The following is a 24,343-nucleotide window of genomic DNA, read 5'->3' on the forward strand; positions in this document are numbered from 1 at the left end:
TTCTGCATTGTCTTTCTTGATTCAGTCTTCTCTTCTATTGAGAACGAATGATCCCGTCTTGACCACTCAATCATATTTGTGACCTTCTTACTACACCCGAGCTATGGCTTATTTGAATACCATGATTAGAGGCTCATAAGTCGTAATCAAAATATAGTTCTCCATTCACGAGATGTCTTGGTGCCTCAGGTAAGTGGATCACTTATACAAATGTGAAATGAATCAACCTTATTAATGTTTAGGTATAATATCATTCGAGGAATCATATGGATCAATTCAGAGAGCTCTTTCTCTAATGAGCACCGACTATGTGTCCTTATCGTTTCCACTAATAGCTATAATTATGGTATAAGTAGGATCAGTTAGTTATTCTATCTAGATAATTCGATGTCCATCTCGATTATCCATCGAATAGAAATAATATATAATACATGTTTAAATACTTGTGATCACTATATTCTGATTTCATCATAATTCACTAGGTCATCGCACATATTCATGACTTCATTATAAACATCACACTTGAATAATAATGAACATAATATTTTATCCAATGAACTTAAATAAACATGGTGGCGTGATTTGGCTTGACGACCACATAATATTCCTGAAACTTGAATGTGTAACAGAATATAAAAAACAAAAACTATGTAAAAATAATTAACACTACCTTATGGAGCGCGCCAGCCCCCGCCGTCAGAGATGTCTTCGGAGCTACCATCATTATCATTGACAGCCCGTCGATTCACGTCCCGCCCGACCGGGCATGCCAAGGCGACGGTGAAGACATCCAAGTTTAACACCCCTGGTGAAGGCACGATTGCGCCATCGACCATTTTTGAATTTTTTGCCGACTCGTGCTCGTTTGAGTCATTTTATCATGCTTGTTCAGTTTCGTGTTTATCGTGTTTGTGTTTTTGTTTTCATTGTGTCAGTATCCATAGTGTTGTGTTCATAATTGTATTCTCACATGTTGTATCGAGTCGTGTCATCGAACACGCGTCAAATCAGTTTGTATTTTGTGTTAAAGTGGTGGAGATCTTATGTTTAAGCCCCCCCCCTAGTAAGGGCACTAGTGCCGTTACTAAGGGCTCCCCCGCCCTTAATAAGATCCATCGTGGCCCTATATAAGGGGCAAGATGGAGCCCTAGCCCCCTCAGACCAGGAATTTTACGAAGTATTGTGTTCACCTCTTGGTCTCACAAAAAGGAAAAGAAGGGAGAGGAAGGGGGGGAAGAAGGTGAAGAGAGGAGGGGAGAAATTGCATCTACACCATGCCAGAGTGCCTCTCATGTGCCCTGGTTCAAGTGCCAAATTTCTGACTCTGAGCCCATCGCTTTGTGAGAAATCAGCATATGCTCAATGCTAACGGAAGCCCCGGTGCACACGTGCAGGGGAAATTTCAATCACCATCGCACAATCGGTCAAGGGGAGATTCTATGGTCAATCCAGTATATGTGGAATCTTTGAAACCAACCTGTTGCCTCGTGCCAACTCAGCAGTATCAACACTCACAATACGACCGCCGTCCTTGCCCATCACAGCCCAACGCAAGCTGCTTGCCACACCCGCATCTGCCAAATGTGCACGACGATGGTAAAGCCACCCATGCCATGTGGATTGGGCAGTCAACGCAGCCTCGCACCGTGGCCTCTACTCGCGACACCCGCATCTGCCAAACGTGCACGACAAAAATAAAGATGTGCATGCCATGTGAATCGAGCAGTCAACGCAGCCCCGCGTCTCAGCCTCTGTCGCGACCGATTGCTGCTCGTCCACAACTGTTGCATGACCAGCACCACGGCCTGTTTGCATCCATGCAGTACCCATCGCTCATAGGTCACTTTTGGACGTTACTCTACCAATGTGCAGAAGGCATGTGCCGCCTTGTTAGGCTGATTAGGGTGTGTATTTCGTAGCGCTCGGTCGTAAGCCGATACCTTCAGGCTACTCTATTGGCGTTGTTGCATGCGCCACGACCCCGGGTCATCCTGCTGTGTCACAACTGCTGCTGCACAACTGCACTGCTTGACAACCAGCCTCCCTCTCACCATTTGTATGGTCGTGTATCCCCTGAGCTTCTATGTCACCACACACCGACATCGTGTTGTGCTGCCGCGGAGTTCCTGGTCTTCACCTCCGCCCTCTTGCATCCTCTTTTGCACTGTGCTACAGCACTGCGTTTTTGCCAGCTGTCGAGCTACGCCGGGCCATCCCAGCCCTTCTCCGTCGCTCTTGCCTGCACCGGTCCTTGCACCAACAAAGACACGACGACAATCGATACCGCCGATGAGGTATGTCGTTCCCTCATTGGCGGTATTGATGAAGGAATGATGTATTTCAGTATATTTTTGGCTGCACTATATCGCACTTGGGTTAGTTTAGGTGAGAGATTATATCGAGAAAACTATGTCACGTGTGATTTCCAAGGTACAGGTCGAGCTCGTCCATTACGTGCGAGCATCAACGGATTTATTCTGCTTGACACTATAGTGTCCATCGTTGCTCCAACGAGGTTCATAAGGTCACCATCACCGTCACCGGTCATCCACCCCAGAGCTTAGAGCTCGGCGAATCCCCATGAGTCAAGGCCTACACGTACCTCCGCCTAGGGTTCATCGCATCCCGTAGTTGTATCCCATTAGGGAATTATCCGTCGAACGATGTCACTGACGACATTCGACATCATCTTGGTATCAGAGCATCGTCTCAGGACCGTCGAATGACGTCCCCGACAACGTCTGACTTCATCTTGGTATCATAGCATCGTCGTGGTACCGTCGGGTGACGTCTCTGACAATGTCTGACATCATCTTGGTATTAGAAAATCGTCTTGATACCGTCGGACGACATCCCCGACAACGTCTGACATCATCTTGGTATCAGAGCATCATCTCGGTACAGTCAGACGACGTCTTTGACGATGTTCGACATCACTACCTTTGCATGGATTGCATTCAGGATTTCTCAATTCTTTGAAGGATAATCTTCAAGTCGCTCATATGTTCAATCTCTAGGCGTTATCCACATGATCTTCAAATTTCTGGATCACTTATTCCCACAAAAATGATTTCTTCTCCATTTAATATCCATTATAAGTAATACTGAGGGAAGAGGGAGAGACCATAGGGGAGGCACTAAAACTAACTCGCATCGGTATCAATATTACGTTGCCCCCTTCTATTCATACTTAAAGAATAAATGTTCATAAAATTCAGGGAAAACTTAAATTATACCAATCCATGTCCAAAAAATCATGTGTTGACCCTCTAGTCCCAAGTATGAATCTAGTTCATAAATTTAGAAGCCCAATAACATTTATCTGGATGAGCTTATTAATTAATTATATCAAATATAGATTAATCAATCAAAGATCGATTTAACCCAATTAATTGGTAATGTCAATTAAACCCAAGCTACAGCTTGTGCCTTAAAAGATATAAAAGAGTGCGTCAAATCTCTCATAGAACCTTTAAGTTCATTGTTTACCTTGTATTTATAACCCTTCATCTACACGAGACTCCCAAATAAATAAGGGCATGGTTAATTGTAAACACCTAATAAATCATTATGATTAGTACTGATACATGGTAAAATTATTAGAGCACTTTCTCTAATATTTCTAGTGTCCTAGATAGGAATTTAACTATATCATCATCCTTGAGTCAATTCCTCTGAATTGAGAGTGAACGATCCCATCTTGACCGCACACTCATGATTGTAGACTTATTCGTGCATCCGATTCAGGGTAGTTTTAGAATATCATGATTAGATAATCGTACATCATAAGAAAAGGACAATTCTACATCCACAATGTGTCTTTTGTTTCACATGTCTAAGGACCACTTACACAATCGTGACATGAGTCGACATGATTGACGATAAGTATAATACCGATTAGTGATTCATAGGAATCAATCCGGTGAAGTGTTTAGTGACCATACGAGTGGGACTAGACACTTCTAGTCTTTCGGTATCTAAATGTCCTTATCAAGTATCCCTCTGTAAGGAATGTTCACATGTTTAAAGTCTAGCGATCTTTGTATTATGATCATGTTAAAATTTAATTTGTCATTGCATGTATTCATGAACTTCATATCGGCATCACACGTGCATTATAACTATTATATTATATTGATGAATATTAAACAAGATATGGAATGTGTGATTACTTATAGGCTAAATATTTATGCAATACTAATTCTATTGATCTTATCCATGATAATACATCAAAGGAAAATAAACTAGTTTATGAATTCTAGTCACCAAGTTTAAACTATTTATGATGAATGGATGTGAGAAGATCAAGAAGATGGTGGGGTGCTATATCTCAAGCTTCTAAACTCAATGAGGAAACTGAATAAAACATTTAAAATTTTTTACATTAACCAAAATATATTGATTTATCTTTAAAGTAGTGGACCATGAAGATGACAGCAAATGAAACATATAAAGGCTTGAATGACATACTCTCTGATATACTATTCATTTCAATCATTACACATGAGATGAAAAAAGATATATCTAGTTAACACAAGCAAGATGATTGAAAAACCTGACAAAATATGCTGAAGACTCTGTAACATTCAACTTACAGGGAATAACAGGTAGCCTTCCTCACCTTTAAGTTCGACAACCTCCATAGGAACTTAAAAAAGTGGATACTTTGTTTTTATCTCAGTAATAAGGTTACTTCCAATCCTTATGTCCTATGAAGGATAAGAAACAAGTGCAGAAAGGAAGGGGGAAAAGGATGAAAAACCCATCCAAAAAGATTTGGGAAAAGAAAGATTTTCAAGAAACATGGAACAAAGGAGGACCTACATCAAATAATGAACAACAAATAGATGAGAAGGTGACATAGCTGATATTTTCTACATGACAAAATAAGTGTGAGTTGACTCCTACTATAATTATTCTTTTGATTTTAATATTATGGATGACGATGATTTTATGTCATATATAGATGATGTTTAAAGTAACATGTATGTGCTACAAAAAAGGATGGGGTGGAAAGGAAATTTAAGTTTATAGAATCATTTACTGATGACACCTAGAATACAAAATTAAATTTTGACTTAAAAGAACTAATCAGAATTCCGTACATCATCCAAAGCAGACCAGGACATAGACTTAAGTAGAATGCAAGCAGTGAAATGAGAAAAAGAGTACTCTAGAGCACGGAAAGATAACTACTAACCTTTGCTGTTAGTTTTTTCCTTTCAATCTTAGATAAAATATTTTTAGATGAATGGCAATAGGGAAAAATGAATTCAAGCTCATATTCCTGAATTTACAGGTATTACTGAAAAATTAATGCTTCAGAACGAGTTCACTATCCAGGGACAAAAACGTCTATTCAGCTGGAGGAGAGAGAACCGTTCATCCCCCTTGACCGCCGCCTTTTCTGCGTTATCCATTTCCAAACTTGGTCGTCCTGAGAGGGGCCACGTCTCACTCCACGAGTATGCATCCACCAATGAGAGGCTTCCACGTGGACAAGAAGGGCCCCTCGCACACGAACTGCAAGACAGTCAGCTACTGCTTTCTCTCTCCTCACCTTCCGACCTACACGTGTCGCCCTGGCACGCGATGAAGACTAGCAAATGACTGGAATTTACCCTTTTACCCTTCATGCTGCCGAGGAAGTGGGCACGTTGCCAGGTCTTCTTTATACATCGAATGATTTGAGAAATCGCTGCGTTCTTCCCAGATTCTTCCATCCGAGCAAATTGGAAGGGCGAGAGCAGATGAAGAGGAGGGTTGAAAATTAGGGGTTTTTTTATCCGGCAGTTTTGCTTCAGGCGGTGTAAAAAAGGTAGCGTTTTGTTTTCCCCGTGAATCCAAGTATCAGGGACTGGGTTTCTATAAGGGATTCAAGCTGTGTTCTTTATATTTTGATTGAATTACGACGAGCGGTGGAGGATTTGTTATGGTTCGACTTCCGGATTCTGGCGGCAAGGAGATGTTGTCTGTGGCTGCGGTGAAGTTGGAAGGTGATGACTCTTTGGAGAATGAGCAGGGGCCTGATAAAAAGAGATCTAAATGCTCTTTTTCCTTTCCAGAGGTGCGTAATACGAGTTATTTTTTCTGATTTTCTGTTGAATTCAGTCATGCAAGTCTTGATCTTTTGATGTTTTCCGATTAACTGCAGTATAACCCACTCGATGAGCCAAGCCCTTTGGGGCTGCGTCTGAGAAAAAGTCCGTCTTTGGTAGACTTAATTCAAATGAGGCTTTCTCAAGAGAACTCTTCGAAGGCGTTTTCAACTTCTGACGACGTATCTGAGATGGGAAAGAAGAAAGATCACAGAGCTTCCTCTGCTTCTTCGGACAAGATAAAGGCTTCCAACTTCCCTGCCACTATTTTAAGAATCGGCACTTGGGAGGTAATTTGGTGCTCATTTTGATCGTGAATTTAGTTTATCTGAGCACACGTGGTGTCGCCTGTCGTTTTCTAGAACATTCTCTGCTAAATATATGCATGTACCGTGTTGAATTTGTTTTTCGCAAAACTGGATGGCTTGACCAATTATATTTTCTTCCCTGCCATTTTTCATGCCTTTTATTGTCCCCCAAATTCCCTGCTTCGCTGTTCAGTACTAATATTCTCGTCATAACCCAAGATCTGAGAAAAAATCATGATCAGCCGCAGCCTCGAGCCTCTTTGTCTCCTTTAGAGTAAAGCAGAGATATATTCATCAAACTGGGTATGCGAGTCTGGCATTATTTTTAATTTCTACATCTATGTTAGAGATTAACATATTGTTGTTCGAACTCATTATTATTGGAAAAAATTGGGAGCGACATTTCTACTTGTTTTTAAAAGAGCATTTAGATCTATGTTAGAAAGGATTTGTTTCGTGTTCTATCTCAACGGACGAAATTTTGTCAAAGTCACAAAGTGTATGCCTCTGACTGTACTAATCGTAATTCCCCTTTGAATAGTGTGTGTCTAGATACGAAGGCGACTTGGTGGCAAAATGTTATTTTGCAAAACGGAAGTTAGTATGGGAAGTTCTTGACGGAGGTCTTAAGAGTAAAATTGAAATCCAATGGTCAGATATCTTGGACATTAAAGCGAGCTATGCGGAGAACAGTCCAGGCACCTTGGACATTGTGGTAATGCTCTTTTCATCAGTCCAACTTATTACGGATGCTCTTTCTACGTGTAGGGGTAGGTGAGCGGATTGAATTGAATATAATCAGTTCTCGGACAAGGATTTAGATCGATCAGAAAGCTTGGATCGATTAACCCATTGATCAGATCCAATCAAGAGGGCCGACCAATCCTGAAGGAGAGAGAGAGAGAGAGAGAGCTCATTTTTTATTTTTTTAACTAATTTTTTTATTCCAAACATGATCGATCTAAAACTCCGACCAAGCAAGATCACTAGATCATGATCTGATCTGAATTTTAGATTACTGACCCCTACTCCCAAGGTACTTTTTTCGCCTATCTCAAATTTTACCTCTCTCTTCTGAAGCTAGCAAGGCAACCACTCTTCTTCCGTGAGACCAACCCACAGCCAAGAAAACACACCTTGTGGCAAGCCACTTCAGACTTTACCGGTGGCCAAGCAAGCAAACACAGGTGAGTGTAATCGACGATATATCGACTATTTTTAATTCATTTTCTCTGTTTAATTCATTTATTGTTCACTTGGCAGAAAGCACTTTCTGCGGGTCCCACAGGGTCTCCTGAGCAAGCATTTTGAGAAGCTCATTCAGTGTGATGCCCGTCTCAACTCTCTTAGCAGACAACCTGAAATTGTACTAGATTCTCCCTACTTCGATTCTTCTAGAAGCCCTGTGTTGGAAGATCAAGACTTAATCAGGCATCGCTATGACGATACAAAGAACGAATTTCATGAAAGAACCCTCTTCCCTGGATTCCATGACACACAGTCTCCTTGCCCATCTACTTCTTCCCGTAGCGGAGATCTCCAAGACCACGAGGCCCCTTCGCCATGCTCAGGTTCTTTATCTTTTAAGTTAAATACAATAACTCTCAAGAATTTTCTCAGTTGTCTGTGATAAATACTTGCATTCTTAAGGACGAATCAATTAATTAAGGGAAGATGGGGACCATACCTGCATTCATTGAAGTAGTTGATCTTGAGTGGTAGCCTCTCAAGAGTGATGGGAGCTCTTAGAGAGGTTCAATCTGACATGCGATCTAAGGATTTTCTTCTATTTATAGGCAACTTAAGAGGAACTTATTCTTTAGTAAGTTATCCCATCATTTTATTTAGGAGAGACTGAATGAAATGTCTTGATCCTAAAATCGACGTAATTGAATTACTTTATTGTAATTACATGATAGCTTAAAATCTACAATAATGCATATTTTATCCATTTCTTTATTTACAGCCTTAGATTCTGGGATGAACGAAGAGAGCACAATCGGCGGTGCTCGTGAGGTAAGAAGCTTCCCCAACTGGGATCAGTTGAAAGTTCCTGGGCTGCACCCGTCCATGTCCATGACCGATATCTTCAACCACATTGAAAAGATGACATCAGGCGAGCAGAAAGATGTGATTTTAGAGGATATAACGCAGTATCTACTCAGTGATTCGCAGAGTCTCGCCACCTCCGATGAGAATTCTCTGATGTCGAGGGTCAACTCTCTCTGTTGTCTTCTCCAGAAGGAACCCACTCAGAGGTCTTCTCTGTTTGATTTGCCAATATCAGAGGAGGAAGATAAGGACGGCGGGCCACCGCAGAGGGCGGCTATCTCGAGAAAAGAGTCTTTTGGAGAGCTGCTTCTTCAACTTCCTCGGATTGCATCCCTACCAAAGTTTTTCTTCAATGCACCTGATGATAAAGCCAGATGAATGGAAGAAGAGTTCTTTCAATGAATTTTGACTCTAGTGGTGTTTATAAATATCTGGTGGTTTTTTGGGTCTGGTGTTGCCTTGATGCCGCTTATGGGTCTGTTTACTGACTGCAAACCTTGAGGTAATCTATGTTTCTTGGTAGTTCATCCCTCATATTTTTTCTCTCTGCTCAAGGAATAGTGCAGAAATAAAAAGAAATATAGCTCTAATTGCACCCATCCAAGGATAGGAGGCAGGTTTTCTCGCATCTTCCCTTGCTTCTTATTTATCCCCGAGGTTCAACATGAACTGCAGATCTGTGCGGAAATGTCAATAATGATTGAGCAGCACCTGGAATGAGGTAGTACTTTCGCAGCTTTTTCAGGCGGTTGAGCCGAAGTAATAGAGAACGTTAAAAGCTGTGTGCTGTTCTTATAATAACAATTAGAATATAAATATTGGTCAAGCAGACAAATACTATTCCGAGCCCTATTGTAGGTACTATGATATTTCCTATGCTAAAAATATTCTCTTGGATTATAATGATCATTTAACACATGTCAAATAAATGAGATATGACCGATCTTTGCTTGGAGTCGTAAATGCACCATTCAAACCATGGAAAATGTAGTGTAACCTAATTGAAAATGTTTAAACCATCTTGTTAAGCCTATATCATCATTGAAGATCATCGTGTGAAAAAATAAATAACCTTGATGTCCACCGAATTAATTTAGTATATAGTTTTTCTAAATATTTTAGATGACATTTAACCTTTAATGTATGGTTTGCCAATCTCCGATAATATTTAGAAAAGAGATTTTTAGGTTATAGTTTTGGGAATTCAGTGGAAATATAAGATTATATTCAAATCTATCTGATCATTCAATTGAAAAAATGATAAAACCTTTATTTGATATGGTATAAAGTAAAAAAAGAAATTATGAATTCTTAACATAAGCTTTGGGGATTAAGAAAAGAAATGATACCTATTGACACAAACTTATAAGGTTTATAAATTATATTTATTATTTGTATTCAAATTAAGGACAATAGAATCAAGATGATATTTGGAGGTCTTTAGAATTAATAGAAGAATAGAACCAATATAACTCTGGGGTCAAAATAAAAAGAGAGAAATATAATTATATTGAAACTGAGTTGAAACGTGAAGTATACTGAGAGGTTCAGGCAGAAACATTAATAGAAAAATTTAGGTGCAAAAACTATTTGACAGAGGAATAAAAATGAGGCAGATTATCTTGCCCTCTAAAGTGGAAGAATTTTTTGTATTAACTTTGTAAAATACCTTTTTAAAGCGGTCCTGGAGGTCATCCACATAATTGCTACTACAGATCCGGATCGTCCCGGACGTGGACGACGGATGGGCCGGGACGAATTTCATCCCTTCTGACGTCCAGAGTTAGTTCCGGGACGAAGGATGGGACGGTTTTTCATCCGATGATAAAAGAACCGTCCCGTCCCGTCCAACCATTCCGTTTTTCGTCCCGTCCTGGATAAAAACCGTCCCGTCCTTCGTCCCCGATGAAAAAATGTTTTAAATAACTTTACATTCCAATATGTTTCTTTTGAAAGAACCAGGCACACCCTAGCTGCTTCCTTCAAAAACGGAAGAAGAAGATCACCCCCTCCCGGCGCAGTACGATCCTCCACCCCTCCCCGGAGCAACCAGGTCGGTGGCCCTCCGCGCCCATTCGCGTCGTCGAACTTCCCCGACGTCGAGGTCTGTGCCATCCTTATGTCGTCCCTCTTTCTTTGTGCTCATCCATGATCCATCTACCTTTCGGTTTAGCATCTATCCATCCATCAATGTTGTTGATCTCTTCCTTTGCCTGCTGTTTGTTGATGTCCGTCTGCTCCATGTCTTGTTGCTTCCTCTCCTCTGCCATCTCCTTCTCTTTCGGCGAGTGGGCTCTCATCTTCTCCCCCGTATTTTGAAAGGCAGAGTGAGAAGGAAATGTTAGAACTGTTCCATACGTATATCAAACCATATCAGACATGATTTCAGCACTTGCGTTCACATTGAAGTTAAGAATTCTACTATGTCAATATAATTCGAGAAGCCCATGCTAATTTTGAATGTTGGAAAATTCTCTATCTCTACATCTCTCTATCTTTCTATCTCTCTAATCTGTCTATCTATCTCTTTGTCTAACCTTCTCTCTCTCCATATCTATCTATCTCTCCGTCTATATATCTATCTATCTATCTAAAGTTATTGGTATACAATATCATAGAAAAATTAGCCCAGCCTATGCTGATTTTGAATGTTGGAGAATTATCTCTCTGTCTGTCTATCTGTCTGTATCTATCTATATATCTATCTACCTATCTATCTATCTCTCTGTCAAAACTTTATCTCTCCCTATCTATCTATCTATCTCACTGTCTATCTATCTATCTCACTGTCTATCTGTCTATCTCTCTGTCTAACTATCTATCTGTCTATCTCACTCTGTCTTTCACTCTCTACATATCTATACATTTGTCAATCTCTCTCTATCGCTCCCTCTCGTCTGGGTTCTCTTCCTTTGCCTTCTGCTTTTGGTCTCCGCCTGCTCCATGATTTGTTGCTTCCTCTCCTCTGACATTTCCTTCTCACCCGGCGAGTGGGCTCTCATTTTCTCCCCCTGTCACTCATGCTTTATCAAAACTATTGTACGCACGTACCATGATCTTCAGTGCTGGAAATATGATATCATATCATATCACACATGATTTTCAGCAGATTAAAAATCTGAAGTTATTGGTATGTAGTATCATAGTCAAATTAGCCATGCCTATTCTGATTCTGAATGTTGGAAATATCTCTCTTCCTCTTTCTCTGTTTGTCTATCTCTCTCTATCCTTATCCACCTATCTCTGTCTGTCTATCCTTATCCACCTATGTCTGACTGTACATCTCTCTCTATCCTTATCCACCTATCTCTGTCTGTCTATCTTTCTCTATTCTTATCCACATATCTCTGTCTGTCCATCTCCCTCTATCCTTATCCACCTATCTGTCTGTCCATCCCTCTCACTATCTGTCTTGCTAATTTGAATGAGCTCTCATCTTCACTATCTCTTGTTAGAATTCATATGACAGGTAAGGAGAGTGAATTTATTGGTACTATAATGACATCTATCTAAGAACCAAAAGATAGATCTTTCTAAGAACCATCCATCTATCTTTTTGTTTATCAGCTATCTTACTATCTTGTCGTCAATCATCTATTTAAAGTATCCAACGAGTTTATCTTTATGTATAAGATTCATCTGCAAAATGTGAATTTATTTTTCTGTTAAATAATGTAATCTGTTCTGTTCTGGCGGGCCGCAAGGAAGCTATAGAAATTTCTTCATAATGTTCTTCAGATTCGTATGGGAATTGTTTCTTCAAATTAATCTGATGCATGCTAATTCTAAGATAATTGAGTTCAATATTGTAACCTGTTTTGTTTTGGCGGGCCGCAAAGACGCTGTAGAAATTTCTTCATAATGTTCTTCAAATTCATATGGGAATTATTTCTTCAAATTAAGCTGATGCATGCTAATTCTTAAAATTCATTTGAATTCAATCGAAATGATTTGAGATTAATCATTATAATGCCTAGAAAATTTTTACAGAATATTAATATTATACTTAAAAGGCCCCAATATATTTTTATTTGGCTATTTTATATCTATTTTTCCATGGAACCTGTCAAATATTTCAGATCATTCCTACACATCTGTTCTGGAGCTTCTTTATTGCAGGCATCTTTGTCATCGACCCAAAAGAGGTACATATATATCAATTTGTCACATATATATCAATTTGTCGTATAAATCAATTTTGTAGTTGCATATATATCATTTTGTCATTGGTGTTATGTGATTATCGTGCTTGAGTCCGCCAGAATGTTTATCGATCTGTCAATCTATTGTTAGTTCAATCAGTTAAAGATTTGTGATTAATTATCAATAGTCATCTCCAAATGGGTTTGACAATACGTAGAAGAAGAAATGGATTCATTCCACCCATCCTCCTTCGCATATGGGCTACTAAAATGGATCCATCAGTCCATTCTACACAGTGGACTAGGATTTGATTAGTCGACTGAGTAAATATGAGTGATGGATTGTTTATTCTGATTGATGTAAGTGTCCTTCAATTGAATTACTGTAATAGAGACATTTTTTTCTGCGTTCTTAACTTTTACAAACTTTGAGTATTGAAACAATGTTTTAATTCTCCATTAATTTTTGAATGTGACTCTAATATGTCGTGTAAATTGCACGTCACACACATCTGCAACCACTCCAAAATAAATGGCTAGGGCTTGCCGTCAGTGTCCGCGGAGTGCTATCCCGTAGAGGTTGATGATAATGTGTCATCTCGAAGCATAAGACACAATCGGTCTAAAGTTATAGATCGATTTGTTGAAGTTGTCTCGGACGAGTACCATTGTATGCTCTGTCAAGCGCAGAACCCCACCCGTAAGGTCATCATCAAGTGGAATAAAGATAAGAGCACAAATGTATTTCGGAGACATCTAGAGAAAGTACATCGTAATTTTCACGATGAACTCAAGGGAGTCCAGACGAAGCAAAGAAGTATATTCCATTACGAATTACTATCCCACAAGTTGTACTTACGTGGCATCAACGTGGAGTGTACGGAGGAGTTCGCCAGGTTCATCTGTGACAATGATCTTCCTTGGCAACTTGTGAAGAAGAAGTCGTTCTAAAGACTATGATTCTACGGGACACAAGTGGTTGGGGACATCCCTGGTCCAGATGTGGTCAAAGCAACGGCCTCTAACATGTACAGAGAAGTCCAAGGGAAATTAATAGAAATGTTTGCTAACATCCACAATGTCTCTCTTACCGTGGATGTTTGGACATCACAAAATAACATCGCCCTTTTAGGTGTCACTGCCCACTGGATTGACACTGACTGGAAGCTCTGTGAGCTACTCCTTGCTACCCAACAGATCAAGGCATCCCATTATGGCACCAACTTGGCGAGGATCGTCGTGGAAGTTGCATATGAATATGGCATCGAGTCGAAGCATTGTGCCATCACCACGGACAATGCTTCTAACAACAGAGCGATGCTGGCCTCTATTGTAGATCAACTGAAGACCGTAAACCCGTAATTCACTATGGATCCACACGTACCATGCATTGCCCATGTACTCAACCTCGCAGTCCAGGTCGGGCTGAAGATCATTCATAATCTTGAGGCACCAGGAAGTAATACGCTACGCGTCCGAGAATTTCATACATATACATCGTTGGACACGGATAAACCGACTCAATCACAAGTTGATGAATATACTACCGACAGTTGCACCTTTGGGAATAGTCGTTTCACGTGTGAGAACCATCATCAATGCTATTCAGGGGTCCACGCAATGAATGGAGAGATATGTTGATATGTGGAAAATGTTTGAGCTCCCAAACTCGATCAAGATAAAGGTTGACAGCCGAACGTGCTGGAACTCCACTTTAATTATGTTAGATCGCGCTCTTGCCAAGAGAGAGGTACTGGACAATATGGGCGCGGGGTTCCTTTCGACGTCGACTAAAGATTATGCCCTATGTCAGGAGTAGGGTTTGCCCAACCGATATCCGTTTGATATCCGGTATCGGACAGTGCCGAATATCAGATATCGGATATCGGACGATATCCATCTCTGAGGGTAGACGGATATCGGTATCGGATATCGGGGAGGAGGGTGAGGACGAATAGGGTATCAGATACCGGTTTTTGGTTTTCGATATCCGGATATCGAATCCGATATCCTGATATTGATACCCGGTATCGACTGATAAAAATAATCTACACTTCACATTCTACCTGTAAGTTTTATATGCGTTGTATGGTTCTGATTTATATTCAATGTCGGTTAATATATAGAGTGCAATTTTTTTTTTCTTCCATATGGGATAACAGGATTCGAAGTTAATGTAAACTCAGAATCCCGTTATCCCACAAGGGAGATATTAGAAAATTTTCTCTGTATATATTTGTGAAACCCTAACCTAGGTTAGGAGGAAGAAGATGAGATTGAGAGAAGAAGAATAATCCCATAATAGTGAAGGTACATGAGTTGGGTATATATACCCTAGGAGAGAGAAACGAGAATAAGAGGGTAATGGGCTAAACATAGAGGCCCATTACCCATACAAGATATATCTCACTAACAATATTAAATGAGGCCGACAATATATTTAATATTAAAATAATATCTATATCAATTGCCGTTACATTTTTAGACCCTTATATATATATTAATAATTTAATATATGAGTACACCGTCCAATAAATAGAAACAACGATTTGTATTTCCTTCCATATGGGATAAAGAGATTCTGAGTTAAACACAAAACCCGGATCATGTTATCCCATATGGAAGACATTAAAAATACGCGACTGTATATATTATACGAGATGTCTGATCATTTAGAAAGCTCTTCTGTTACTCTCATGCCCATGTTAACCATTGTGCTGATATCGTCATCTGCCCCATTGAGACGGAGATGGATGCCGACATCGAGACGGATATCGGTATCAGATATCGGCACTGTAGCAACCGATATCCGATATCTGGATATCGAAAAAAATGGATACCGGAAAATGCCTTTCCGGTATCCGATAGAGCATCCGTCCCGATACCAGCATCTGGTACCGGTATTGGGACGGGCGAACACTAGTCAAGAGGACTAGGAGTTGATTGATAAATATATGCGCATCCTCGACCCACTGTGCCAGGGTTTTGACTTGTGTGTTCTGCGAAGAAATTACCAATCATTGAGGTAACATCATTGATCGCAGAGCTTAAGACTCAACTTGAGCAGGCTATGTACAGTGATGGGGCAGCCTTGGATGCTGAGCAGAGGGACGCATTGCGCTCGACTTGTAGTGCTATGCATAACAAGTTGATGCAGTATGCAACGGTACTTTGGGGCAATCATACTGTGGCGACGGCAACGACATTGGATCCATTTTCCAAAATAGACGTTGTGCATCCGTCATATCGCCAAGATGTGCTTTCCTATCTTGGTGGTCTTTTAGACTGTGTGTGCAATACAAAAGCAACTACATGTGATTCGGAGCAGGGTGAACCATCTGAAAGACACCGTTCGCAACATTATGTATCCTCCAAGCAAAAATATACGCGTCCGTGCAAGAGTCAACGACCACGCTCAACACCTAGACAAGAGCTCGACAAGTATCTAAACCTCCCGTGATGTGAGGAGGAAGATAATCCACTAAGCTGGTGGAAGGACGTTGGAACACGATACTTTCCGAACTTGACAAAATTTGCATCCCAATTTCTTGTCGTAAGCCCGACCAGGGCACCGGTGGAGAGTCTTTTTTCAGTTGGCCGAAGCATCACCACGTATAGAAGATCACGCCTAGATGCAGAGAGCATTGAGATGCTGATGTTCGTGCATGGTTCCGTCGCGTAGACCAGTACTCATCTGACTTCGATGATGACTCTCTTGACAACGACAACTCCTATGATGGTGCATTATGTTATATCACTTTCTGACATTTTCTTGAGCATACTTCTTTTTCTTAACTTTCTCATTTACACGTAACAGAGTAAGGGGTGAAAACAGGAAGGCAATGGACGGGTTTACATTGCTGCTACGTTCTAATGCTTACTATAAGTCATGCTAGTACCCCATCCTTGCTGCTTTTTCCCACCCTTCCCCATCTATGAATTTAAATGCTCTAGAAATTACCGATGGAACTGCGTTTTAAATTTCTCAATGTTCTAAATTTCTCGAATTTATGTTTCTGATCTGCAGTTTTCAACATCTGTTCCTGAAATGCAATTTGGAATCTGTACCTGATCTTCATTTCACAAATATTTGCCTTTCACCTGCAATGCAAAGTTTCTCTCTCTCTCTCTGATGAGTTATTTTGAAATTATTTTTCTTAGCTCTGATCTTAGTTTCTCAAAATTCTGTTTCTAATGTGAAATAAGAAATTTCCATTTGAAAACTGCGATTTTGAATTTGTCTTTCATCTTCACTTCCCAAATTTAGAATTTTTTTTCGCCTTGTGATTTTGAATCTTTCTGAGGAAATCATTTGTCAAATGATTGTCTCCCAAATGATATTCTCGAACTCATGTGTCTTATCTGAAAATTATTGTAGATTTCTCTGGTGGAAAATGGTTGACTAGCCTTCTTTTTAACTAGAGTTTCAAAATTACACTGTGCTCTGTATTTTGAAACAATTTTTTCTGATATAAAGCCAAATTCCTTCTTAAATTTCACTTTCAAGATTTCTCAGACTTCTGGCCAACATTTCAAATGCTCTAGGTATCCAATTTCAGAAGTAAAGACTAATTTTTCTATTTCTAAATATATCTCACCTTTGGTTGTGGCTGTATTAACAGACCCGGTCATTCATTTTTTAACCGAAACACTTGAACGTCCCTTTAGGTCGGATGTCTATTACATGATGGGATATAGATTGGTTGAGCTGTAGTTTTAATTTATGATATCTAAAACAACTTTTTACATCGGTTCTCTGTAGTTATAACTTTTCATTGACTTGTAGTATTTTATCCTTGGTTGACATTTACTACTTGAGTAACTGTTGAGTGTAAATAATTGGACTGATTAGAAAGTAATCTGTGGTTGCTCACTGGGAGTTAACTGCTCACTTCCTCTTACTGCCTAACAGCCTGTTTGTTAATTCTACTCTTTATTGAAACTATTCAGACTATCTTATTTGAGTGAAATTTCGGTTCTCAACACTGTTTTTTGTATCCCCAACTTTCTTTCTCAAGTCTCCACTCTCTTCCTCTGATGCCATTCCTATGTTGTGTTATTTCTGCAGAGTTGATAATTGTTTTTACCCTTTTGGTCGGTAACCGATTCGTGTCGGAATATGTTAACATATCTCGGAAAAGAAATAACTTCTTTGAGACATTAAAAAAAAGGCCATTCAACTATTTTCCATTGGTAGCAATTTGCATCAATCAATCTTTGTTACCCATTGATTACATTCGAATTCCTGTTTGGATTAACAGTTTCAGTTTGTTTCCTTATGATGTTGATCTGATTTCAGTGTGGACTGCCTAAAAATGCGAGAGGAGAGACAGCCTTCTCAACACCGTCATTTTACACCACAGTGAAGGCAATTTTGAGCGAATTGGATGGACTGATGCATGAACTCTATATCAGTCTTCTGTCTCAGACTCTGAAAAAACGGAGCCTACTTTCTGGTTCACCTTTGATGTGATGGATGAACGCCACATGCCCACATCTAGCCCTACTCTGAAATTTTTTTTACATTTCAGTTTATGTGCTTTCCTTTTAACTCCAATGGATGTTTCAAAGGGCGGTCGTAAGAAATATATGAAATTTTCTATTACAACATATCCATCTCAATTTAAGATGCAGCTAAGAGTATTTAAAAAAACTGATCAATTACGCACACCATGTGACACATATTTAAGCATGGAAATCCCATGATCGAATACCCATCTTTCTAAATTGTAGATGACTTCTTCAAACACTAAATTCATTAGATTGACAAAGTTGGGGATCAAATAATGAAATATCTGCATTCATCTGGAATTTAATAATGAATTTTAACTTCAACTTTCTACAACGTAAAAATCAATAGAATTTTTCAGAAATAAGTATTACAAAGATTTCAATATCTAACTTGAAAAAGACACCATTGTAATAAAAAGATTTTGTTTTGGTGGGGTTTAAATAATGAAATTTTAACATCTCTCAAACGATTTATTGCATTCTTAGGGAAATTAATCAAACGATAAAGGGTATGTGAAAATCAGATTTCACCCTAATTATCTGTTAAAGCACTCGTTTATCGCAATAAATTACTACAATACGATTATAACTGCGTATATGAAAGATAATTTTATTCCAAATTAGTGAGGGATTAAATATTGAATTTTCCATGTTTCAAATAGAACAAACAGGTTATGCAAACTTTATCTAACATTTAATTAATAATTCGTCCACCTTTCGTCCATCCACTGTCTGAGTCTCCGGGCCGAACTGTTTTCGTGCTATGGGACAAAAAACATCCCGTCCAGCTGCCCCTCGGAGGAATTTTTGTCCCAGAATTTGTCTGTGCCCCCGGTCAACTTGTTCCACCGGACAAAAAACAATCCTGTCCGCATCCCTGATCTATAATTGATACAGCCAGGCACAATGTTTTAATTTATTTTGATTGATCTTCTATTTATTAAGAAGATCAACGTTGACATTATTAATGTCATCCAGACATACTAGACCATTAAATGTACGGTTTAGCATGCGCAGATGTCAAGATTGTAGACATTTTGCTGCCGGTATGAACTCCAAAAAATTGAATAGGTGGTACCATTCATCGTCACTGTCAACGTCAAGTTTTTTCAACGACGGTGTATGATACTGACGTACGCTAGGCCTTGTCACATTTCCTCTCTAACTCTACAGTTTTCAATCTCTCTCTCAAACTCTGACAAACGCGGCCAAAGAGAAAGTTCACTACAACGAACAGCACAGTTTAGAGTCTATAGATGCCAGGCAAATGCAGAATGCTTGGTAACCAGTCAGCGGGTACCTGAAAAGTAAAATCAAATCAAAACCCATTAAAAGAAAGCCCCTCTCTCTTTCTATAAACTGTTCTCCGTGAGAAACTTCTTTTCCTCTGACCTGTACTCTATGAGAGACATCTCTCTCTCTCGATATATCTCTCTTTCTCCATCAATCTCTCTCTCATCTTTACCATAAACCCTATACTCTCTCACATGTGCTCAGTAAGAAACTTATCTCTCTCTCCATCAATCTCTCTTTCTCCATGAATCTCTCTCTCATCTTTATCATAAACCATATACTCTCACCTGTACTCTATCAGAAACTTATCTCTCTCTCGATCTATCTCTCTTTCTCCATCAATCACTCTCTCATCTTTACCATAGACCCGATATTCTCTCACATGTATTCTAAGGGAAACTTGTCTCTCTCTCCATCAATCTCTCACATCTTTACCATAAACCCTATACTCTCTCACCTGTACTCTATGAGAAACTTCTCTCTCTCTCGATCTATCTATCTTTCTCCATCAATCTCTCTCTTATCTTTACCATAAACCCTATACTCTCACCTTCACTCTATGAGAAACTTCTCTCCCTCTCTCACCTTTATCCTATGCTAAATTTCTCCCTCCCCATCTCTCCCACCTGTACTCCATGAGAAACATCTCTCTCTCTCTCTCTCTCTCTCTCTCTCTCTCTCTCTCTCTCTCTCTCTCTCTCTCTCTCTCTCTCTCTCTCTCACCTGTACTCCATGAGAAACTTCATCTTCTCGATCCTACCCAGCTGTAGAATTGACAGCAGCTCGTTTTTCTGAGGTGTATACGAAAAAGTTAATACGAGAGTAATAACGAATTTTCGCAGTTGAAAATCAAATTGTTCTTCAACTCACTTCTAGAATAAGTTGGAAATTCTTAACAGAGGATTTGATCCTCGGCGATGCGCGGGCACCTATGTCTCTGTAGTCAAGCTCGTAGCGCTTGGATAGCTGGAAGAAATAGAAATGTTTAAAACGAGGAGCACCAAAAGATTTTAGAATGGAGTCTTCGGAGATGAGATCTCGCTCACCCTGTTGTAGTGGGGAGCCCTTGATAAAAGCTGATGTGATTTTTCCTGTTCTTTGGAATCACAGAGATTCGATTGTTGAAACTGTAATATTAGACATGCAACGAGTACAATTATAACGTCTCTTAAGACTAGAAAAATAACGTTGCATGATGCAGTGTAAGAGAGAGACATCGAAATCCAGACCTGGGATGTGTTCTTGATATGAATCGAGTGTTGTTTTGGAATGTGTACCCTCATGCGTCTAAAACTTCCGGTCATTGTCGTCACGGTTGGAACGAACCTGGAACGGATGAATAGTGATGTTACAGGAAAAGAATAAATGAAGTTATGATAGAAGGAAAGAAAAGAAAAGATAGAAATTGCACTCTACGACGCCGAGGAGCTTTGACTCTTTCTTTCTCGAACGAATCGAATTCTTGCTCTGTAAAGAAAAACATCCGAGTATACCGTCAGAAGAAGAATTATTAGAAGTATTCAAAATAAATTATGCGTCAAATGTCCAAAAACCCAAGAAAAATTACAGATGAGCATGAAAATGATATTATCATATTCTCAAATATTTTCAGAGAACTGCTCAGATTGAAGGCAATGAACAACAAAATCAAGTAATGATACGATCCGAAATTAGACTACAACAACTATAATTTCAGAGGAAAGATGGTGATATTCAAAGGCTAACCTGATCCCAGATATGGTACTTGGTTCCTAGAAGATTAGCCTTGACGGTCCCCAAAAAACCATCATCTGAAGTACTGAGTATTCCGCTGACGCTTTGCGCCACTGAAAATTCTGAGCGTCCACCACGTCTCTTGTGGTGGGCAACTGCCAACTTTCGATCTCGTCTTCCATGGCCTTCCTGATGATCATCCACCCACACGACATTAGCAGGACAATGCACTGACATTTAAATCCTCAGTGCGATGATTTGCAAACGATCGTTTGATAAATCGACGATAGAGAACTGAAAGGTGGAACGTTTGATTCGCATGTTCGCGTCAAATTTTCCAGTCTGAGTCTCTCCTTCACTCATCCAATATCATTTCCATTAAAAATAATCGCATAAAAGATTAGAATTTGGTCAATCACCGCACAGAAAATCCGGTAGGCATCAGAGAAAAATACAGATTATAAATTATTAATAGCTGACATAATCAGACCAAATGATAAATGACAGCGGAGAATCCCTCAGGCTTACATTAGTGTAAAGAGAGTAGACAGAAACTCCGTTGGATCCCTGCGTCTTCTCTTTCACAATGATGCACGTACACCGTCCAACGTCGACGGGAAGCGGCATGAAGAGAATTGACCTAAAATCGAAGGTGCTCCCATCATTTCTCATTCAAAGTTTTCAGAATACGAAAGGGAAATCCAACCTATTAGGGAGAGTGGACCAGGAAGACGCTGGAGCGGCCTCATTATCGGAAAAATACCATACTTCAGACGACGAAGGGATGGGCTCCCAAGATCCCAAACTCCCGACAGACCGTTCCTGCTCTCCTTGCCGCAAGCAAACCTTTTGCGAAGACAGCTTCGCATTCGCTGTTTGCCGAGATTTCTCGGTATCGGCATCTGCGAGAGGAATCTTTTCCACGCCCAAATCCTTGGCAACGACGCGAGATTTGCCTGGGGGAGCGACATTCTCCTTTTCATCGCCATCAACGGCGAGGTCGGAGATCGAGCAGTTTGAATCCCTGACGATCGGCATCGACGCTCGAATCAACGACCGCGGTAGAACATCGAGAGGGAAGCAACAAGGAGATTCAAATTCGAACTTGGAGGGTGGTCAAAGTTGGTTTGAATGTTCTTGGTAATAGTAACACACGTCATGTCGAATTTATACCCCTAAAATAAAACTTTATCCCTTCTTTTATTACCACGACAAAAGACTTTATTACTTTAAAGCGTTAATTTTTAAACCGTTTGCGTCCACAAATAAATCGAAAGTTGAAAAAAATGGGCCCATTGGGCTTCCAAGTAGGGTAGGGTCAGGAACTAATAATTGAGGATTTCATATTTATATCCTCCGTACTGTGCAGCCGGATTGGATTCGCGGTGCTCTGCCGATGTACTGTAATTCATTAATGCAAAAAATACAATTAATATCAACTGATATTAAATTTTAATTGTTATATTCATTGTATCAAGATTAATCTATATAAATATGTAAATGAATGTTAGTTGAAGGCAGTATATAACTTATCTTAAGTCTTAACTGAGTTAGGCTGTTGAGTATTTCGTATGGAGTTCCCATTATTATTCAATGTTATTCTATAAAGTATTAATTACTATGATTTTATAAATGACCGTACATAAAAATATACAAATTCATGAAATCTTATATTTTCTAGGGCAAATAATTTTTTGGACCCACCTATACGACCATGTTATGTTACATTTTGCCTCAGCCCAGGTCACCTCTCTGCATCTGATAACATATTACTTATGCTAAATTTTGAACATATCACTTCAAAAAATTTAAAGCATGCATTAACCCTAGCAATTATGCTAAATATTATAAATCATAAGTTTCAAAGTTAGTTCTACACGATATAATTTTAGTGATATGTAGGGAACGGCACGTCCGGGACGTGACGGCCGGATGTGACGGGACGGATGACAGAACATGATGGACGGTGACGTGATAAAACTTTTGTTAGGTCACCGTCACGTCACGCGTCCTAGCAAAATACAAAAAAACCGTCACCTTCTGTCACGCGTCCATCTATTGGGCGTCCCGTCACGTCCACGTCACTGTGACAGCGTCACCATCACCAGTGACAGAAAAAAACCCCTCTATTTCGCGTTCTCTTATTGCTCCTCTTTCTCTCTCGTTCCTCTCTTCCGGCAACTCTCTCTCCCTCGTCCTCTGTGGCGCACTTCTCTCTCTCTCTCTCTCTAGTTCTTCTGTCTCATTCTTTCTCTCGTTCCTCGCTCTTCTCTCTCTGCATCTTTCTCTCTCATTCCTCGCTCTTCTCTCTCTCTCGCTCCTCTCGCTCCCTCTTTCTCTCTCGTTCCTCGTTTTCTCTCTCTCTCCATCTTTCTCTCTCGTTCCTCATTATTCTCTCTCTCTCTCTCTTTCTCTCTCGTTCCTCGTTTTCTCTCTCTCTCCATCTTTCTCTCTCGTTCCTCATTATTCTCTCTCTCGCTCTCTTTCTCTCTCGTTCCTCGTTCTTCTCTCTCTCTCTTTCTCTCTCTTTCCTTGCTCTTCTCTCTCTCGTTCCTCTCCCTCTTTCTCGCTTCTCTCTCTCATTCCTCTCTCTAGCGCTCTTCTGTAGCTCTCTCATTCCTCTCTCTCCCTCTTTCTCTCTCATGCTATTCTCTCTATATCTCGTTCCTCTCTCTCCCTCTTTCTCTCTCATGCTATTCTCTCTATATCTCGTTCCTCTCTCTATTGTTCCTCTTTCTCTCCAGCACTCTTCACTCCCTCGTTCCTCTTGTTGAAGATCTTTATGTCTATCCTCCTATCTCTTTGTCTATCTCTCTCTCTCTCTCGATATTTCGTTCTATCTCTTTCTCCACAAACTCTCTATGTCGCGTTTGTGGCTCATTCGCGCTCCATAAACTCTCTATGTTGCGTTTGTGGCTCGTTCACTCTCTCTAGTCTCCACAAACTCTCTACGTCACGTTTAGACATCGGGGATCAGATTGGATGTGATCGTTCGAATCTTGATCAACAGATTCGAACGAACAAATGCCTATTCGAACAATCTGTTCGAATCTTTCCATCAAACAGAACCTTTGTTCGTGTTTGATCGAAAGTTTCAAACGAACAATTTCATTCGCTCGTGTTTGATTGCCATTTGTTCGACCTTGTTCAAACAAGTGCGGGACCACTTGTTAGATCCGCAGGAGTCTTGCATCGATTCTCAAGGATGATGAAGATCGTACGTGAA

At 40.0% G+C, this 24,343-nt stretch overlaps 2 protein-coding genes and 1 long non-coding RNA gene across 3 annotated transcripts; 2 read left to right on the top strand and 1 right to left on the bottom strand.

Moving 5' to 3' along the window:
• Window positions 1-5,682: 5,682 nt before the first annotated feature.
• LOC144704968 (uncharacterized) lies at window positions 5,683-8,907 on the top strand. The gene is made up of 6 exons (XM_078577552.1): window positions 5,683-6,067; window positions 6,155-6,388; window positions 6,948-7,121; window positions 7,487-7,593; window positions 7,670-7,977; window positions 8,373-8,907. Exons 1-6 carry the CDS (start codon window positions 5,933-5,935, stop codon window positions 8,834-8,836), a joined length of 1,422 nt encoding a protein of 473 aa, XP_078433678.1. The 5' UTR covers window positions 5,683-5,932; the 3' UTR covers window positions 8,837-8,907.
• Window positions 8,908-10,421: 1,514 nt separating this feature from the next.
• On the top strand, window positions 10,422-18,210 carry LOC144704973 (uncharacterized). The gene is made up of 3 exons (XR_013581935.1): window positions 10,422-10,562; window positions 12,538-12,603; window positions 17,900-18,210. It is a non-coding gene; the product is annotated as an uncharacterized LOC144704973 (long non-coding RNA).
• A 933-nt stretch (window positions 18,211-19,143) lies between these two features.
• TLP8 (tubby like protein 8) lies at window positions 19,144-22,251 on the bottom strand. Its single transcript, XM_078590373.1, has 9 exons — window positions 21,824-22,251; window positions 21,646-21,757; window positions 21,130-21,306; window positions 20,816-20,871; window positions 20,634-20,730; window positions 20,451-20,531; window positions 20,275-20,370; window positions 20,128-20,195; window positions 19,144-19,411 (listed from the first exon to the last, which is right to left on the bottom strand). The coding sequence occupies exons 1-9, from the start codon at window positions 22,153-22,155 to the stop codon at window positions 19,336-19,338; spliced, it is 1,095 nt and encodes a 364-aa protein (XP_078446499.1). The 5' UTR covers window positions 22,156-22,251; the 3' UTR covers window positions 19,144-19,335.
• Between the last annotated feature and the right edge of the window lie 2,092 nt (window positions 22,252-24,343).

The sequence above is a fragment of the Wolffia australiana genome, chromosome 1 (genome assembly GCF_029677425.1).
Source record: "Wolffia australiana isolate 7733 chromosome 1, ASM2967742v1".
In the NCBI taxonomy this organism is placed as follows: Eukaryota; Viridiplantae; Streptophyta; class Magnoliopsida; order Alismatales; family Araceae; genus Wolffia; species Wolffia australiana.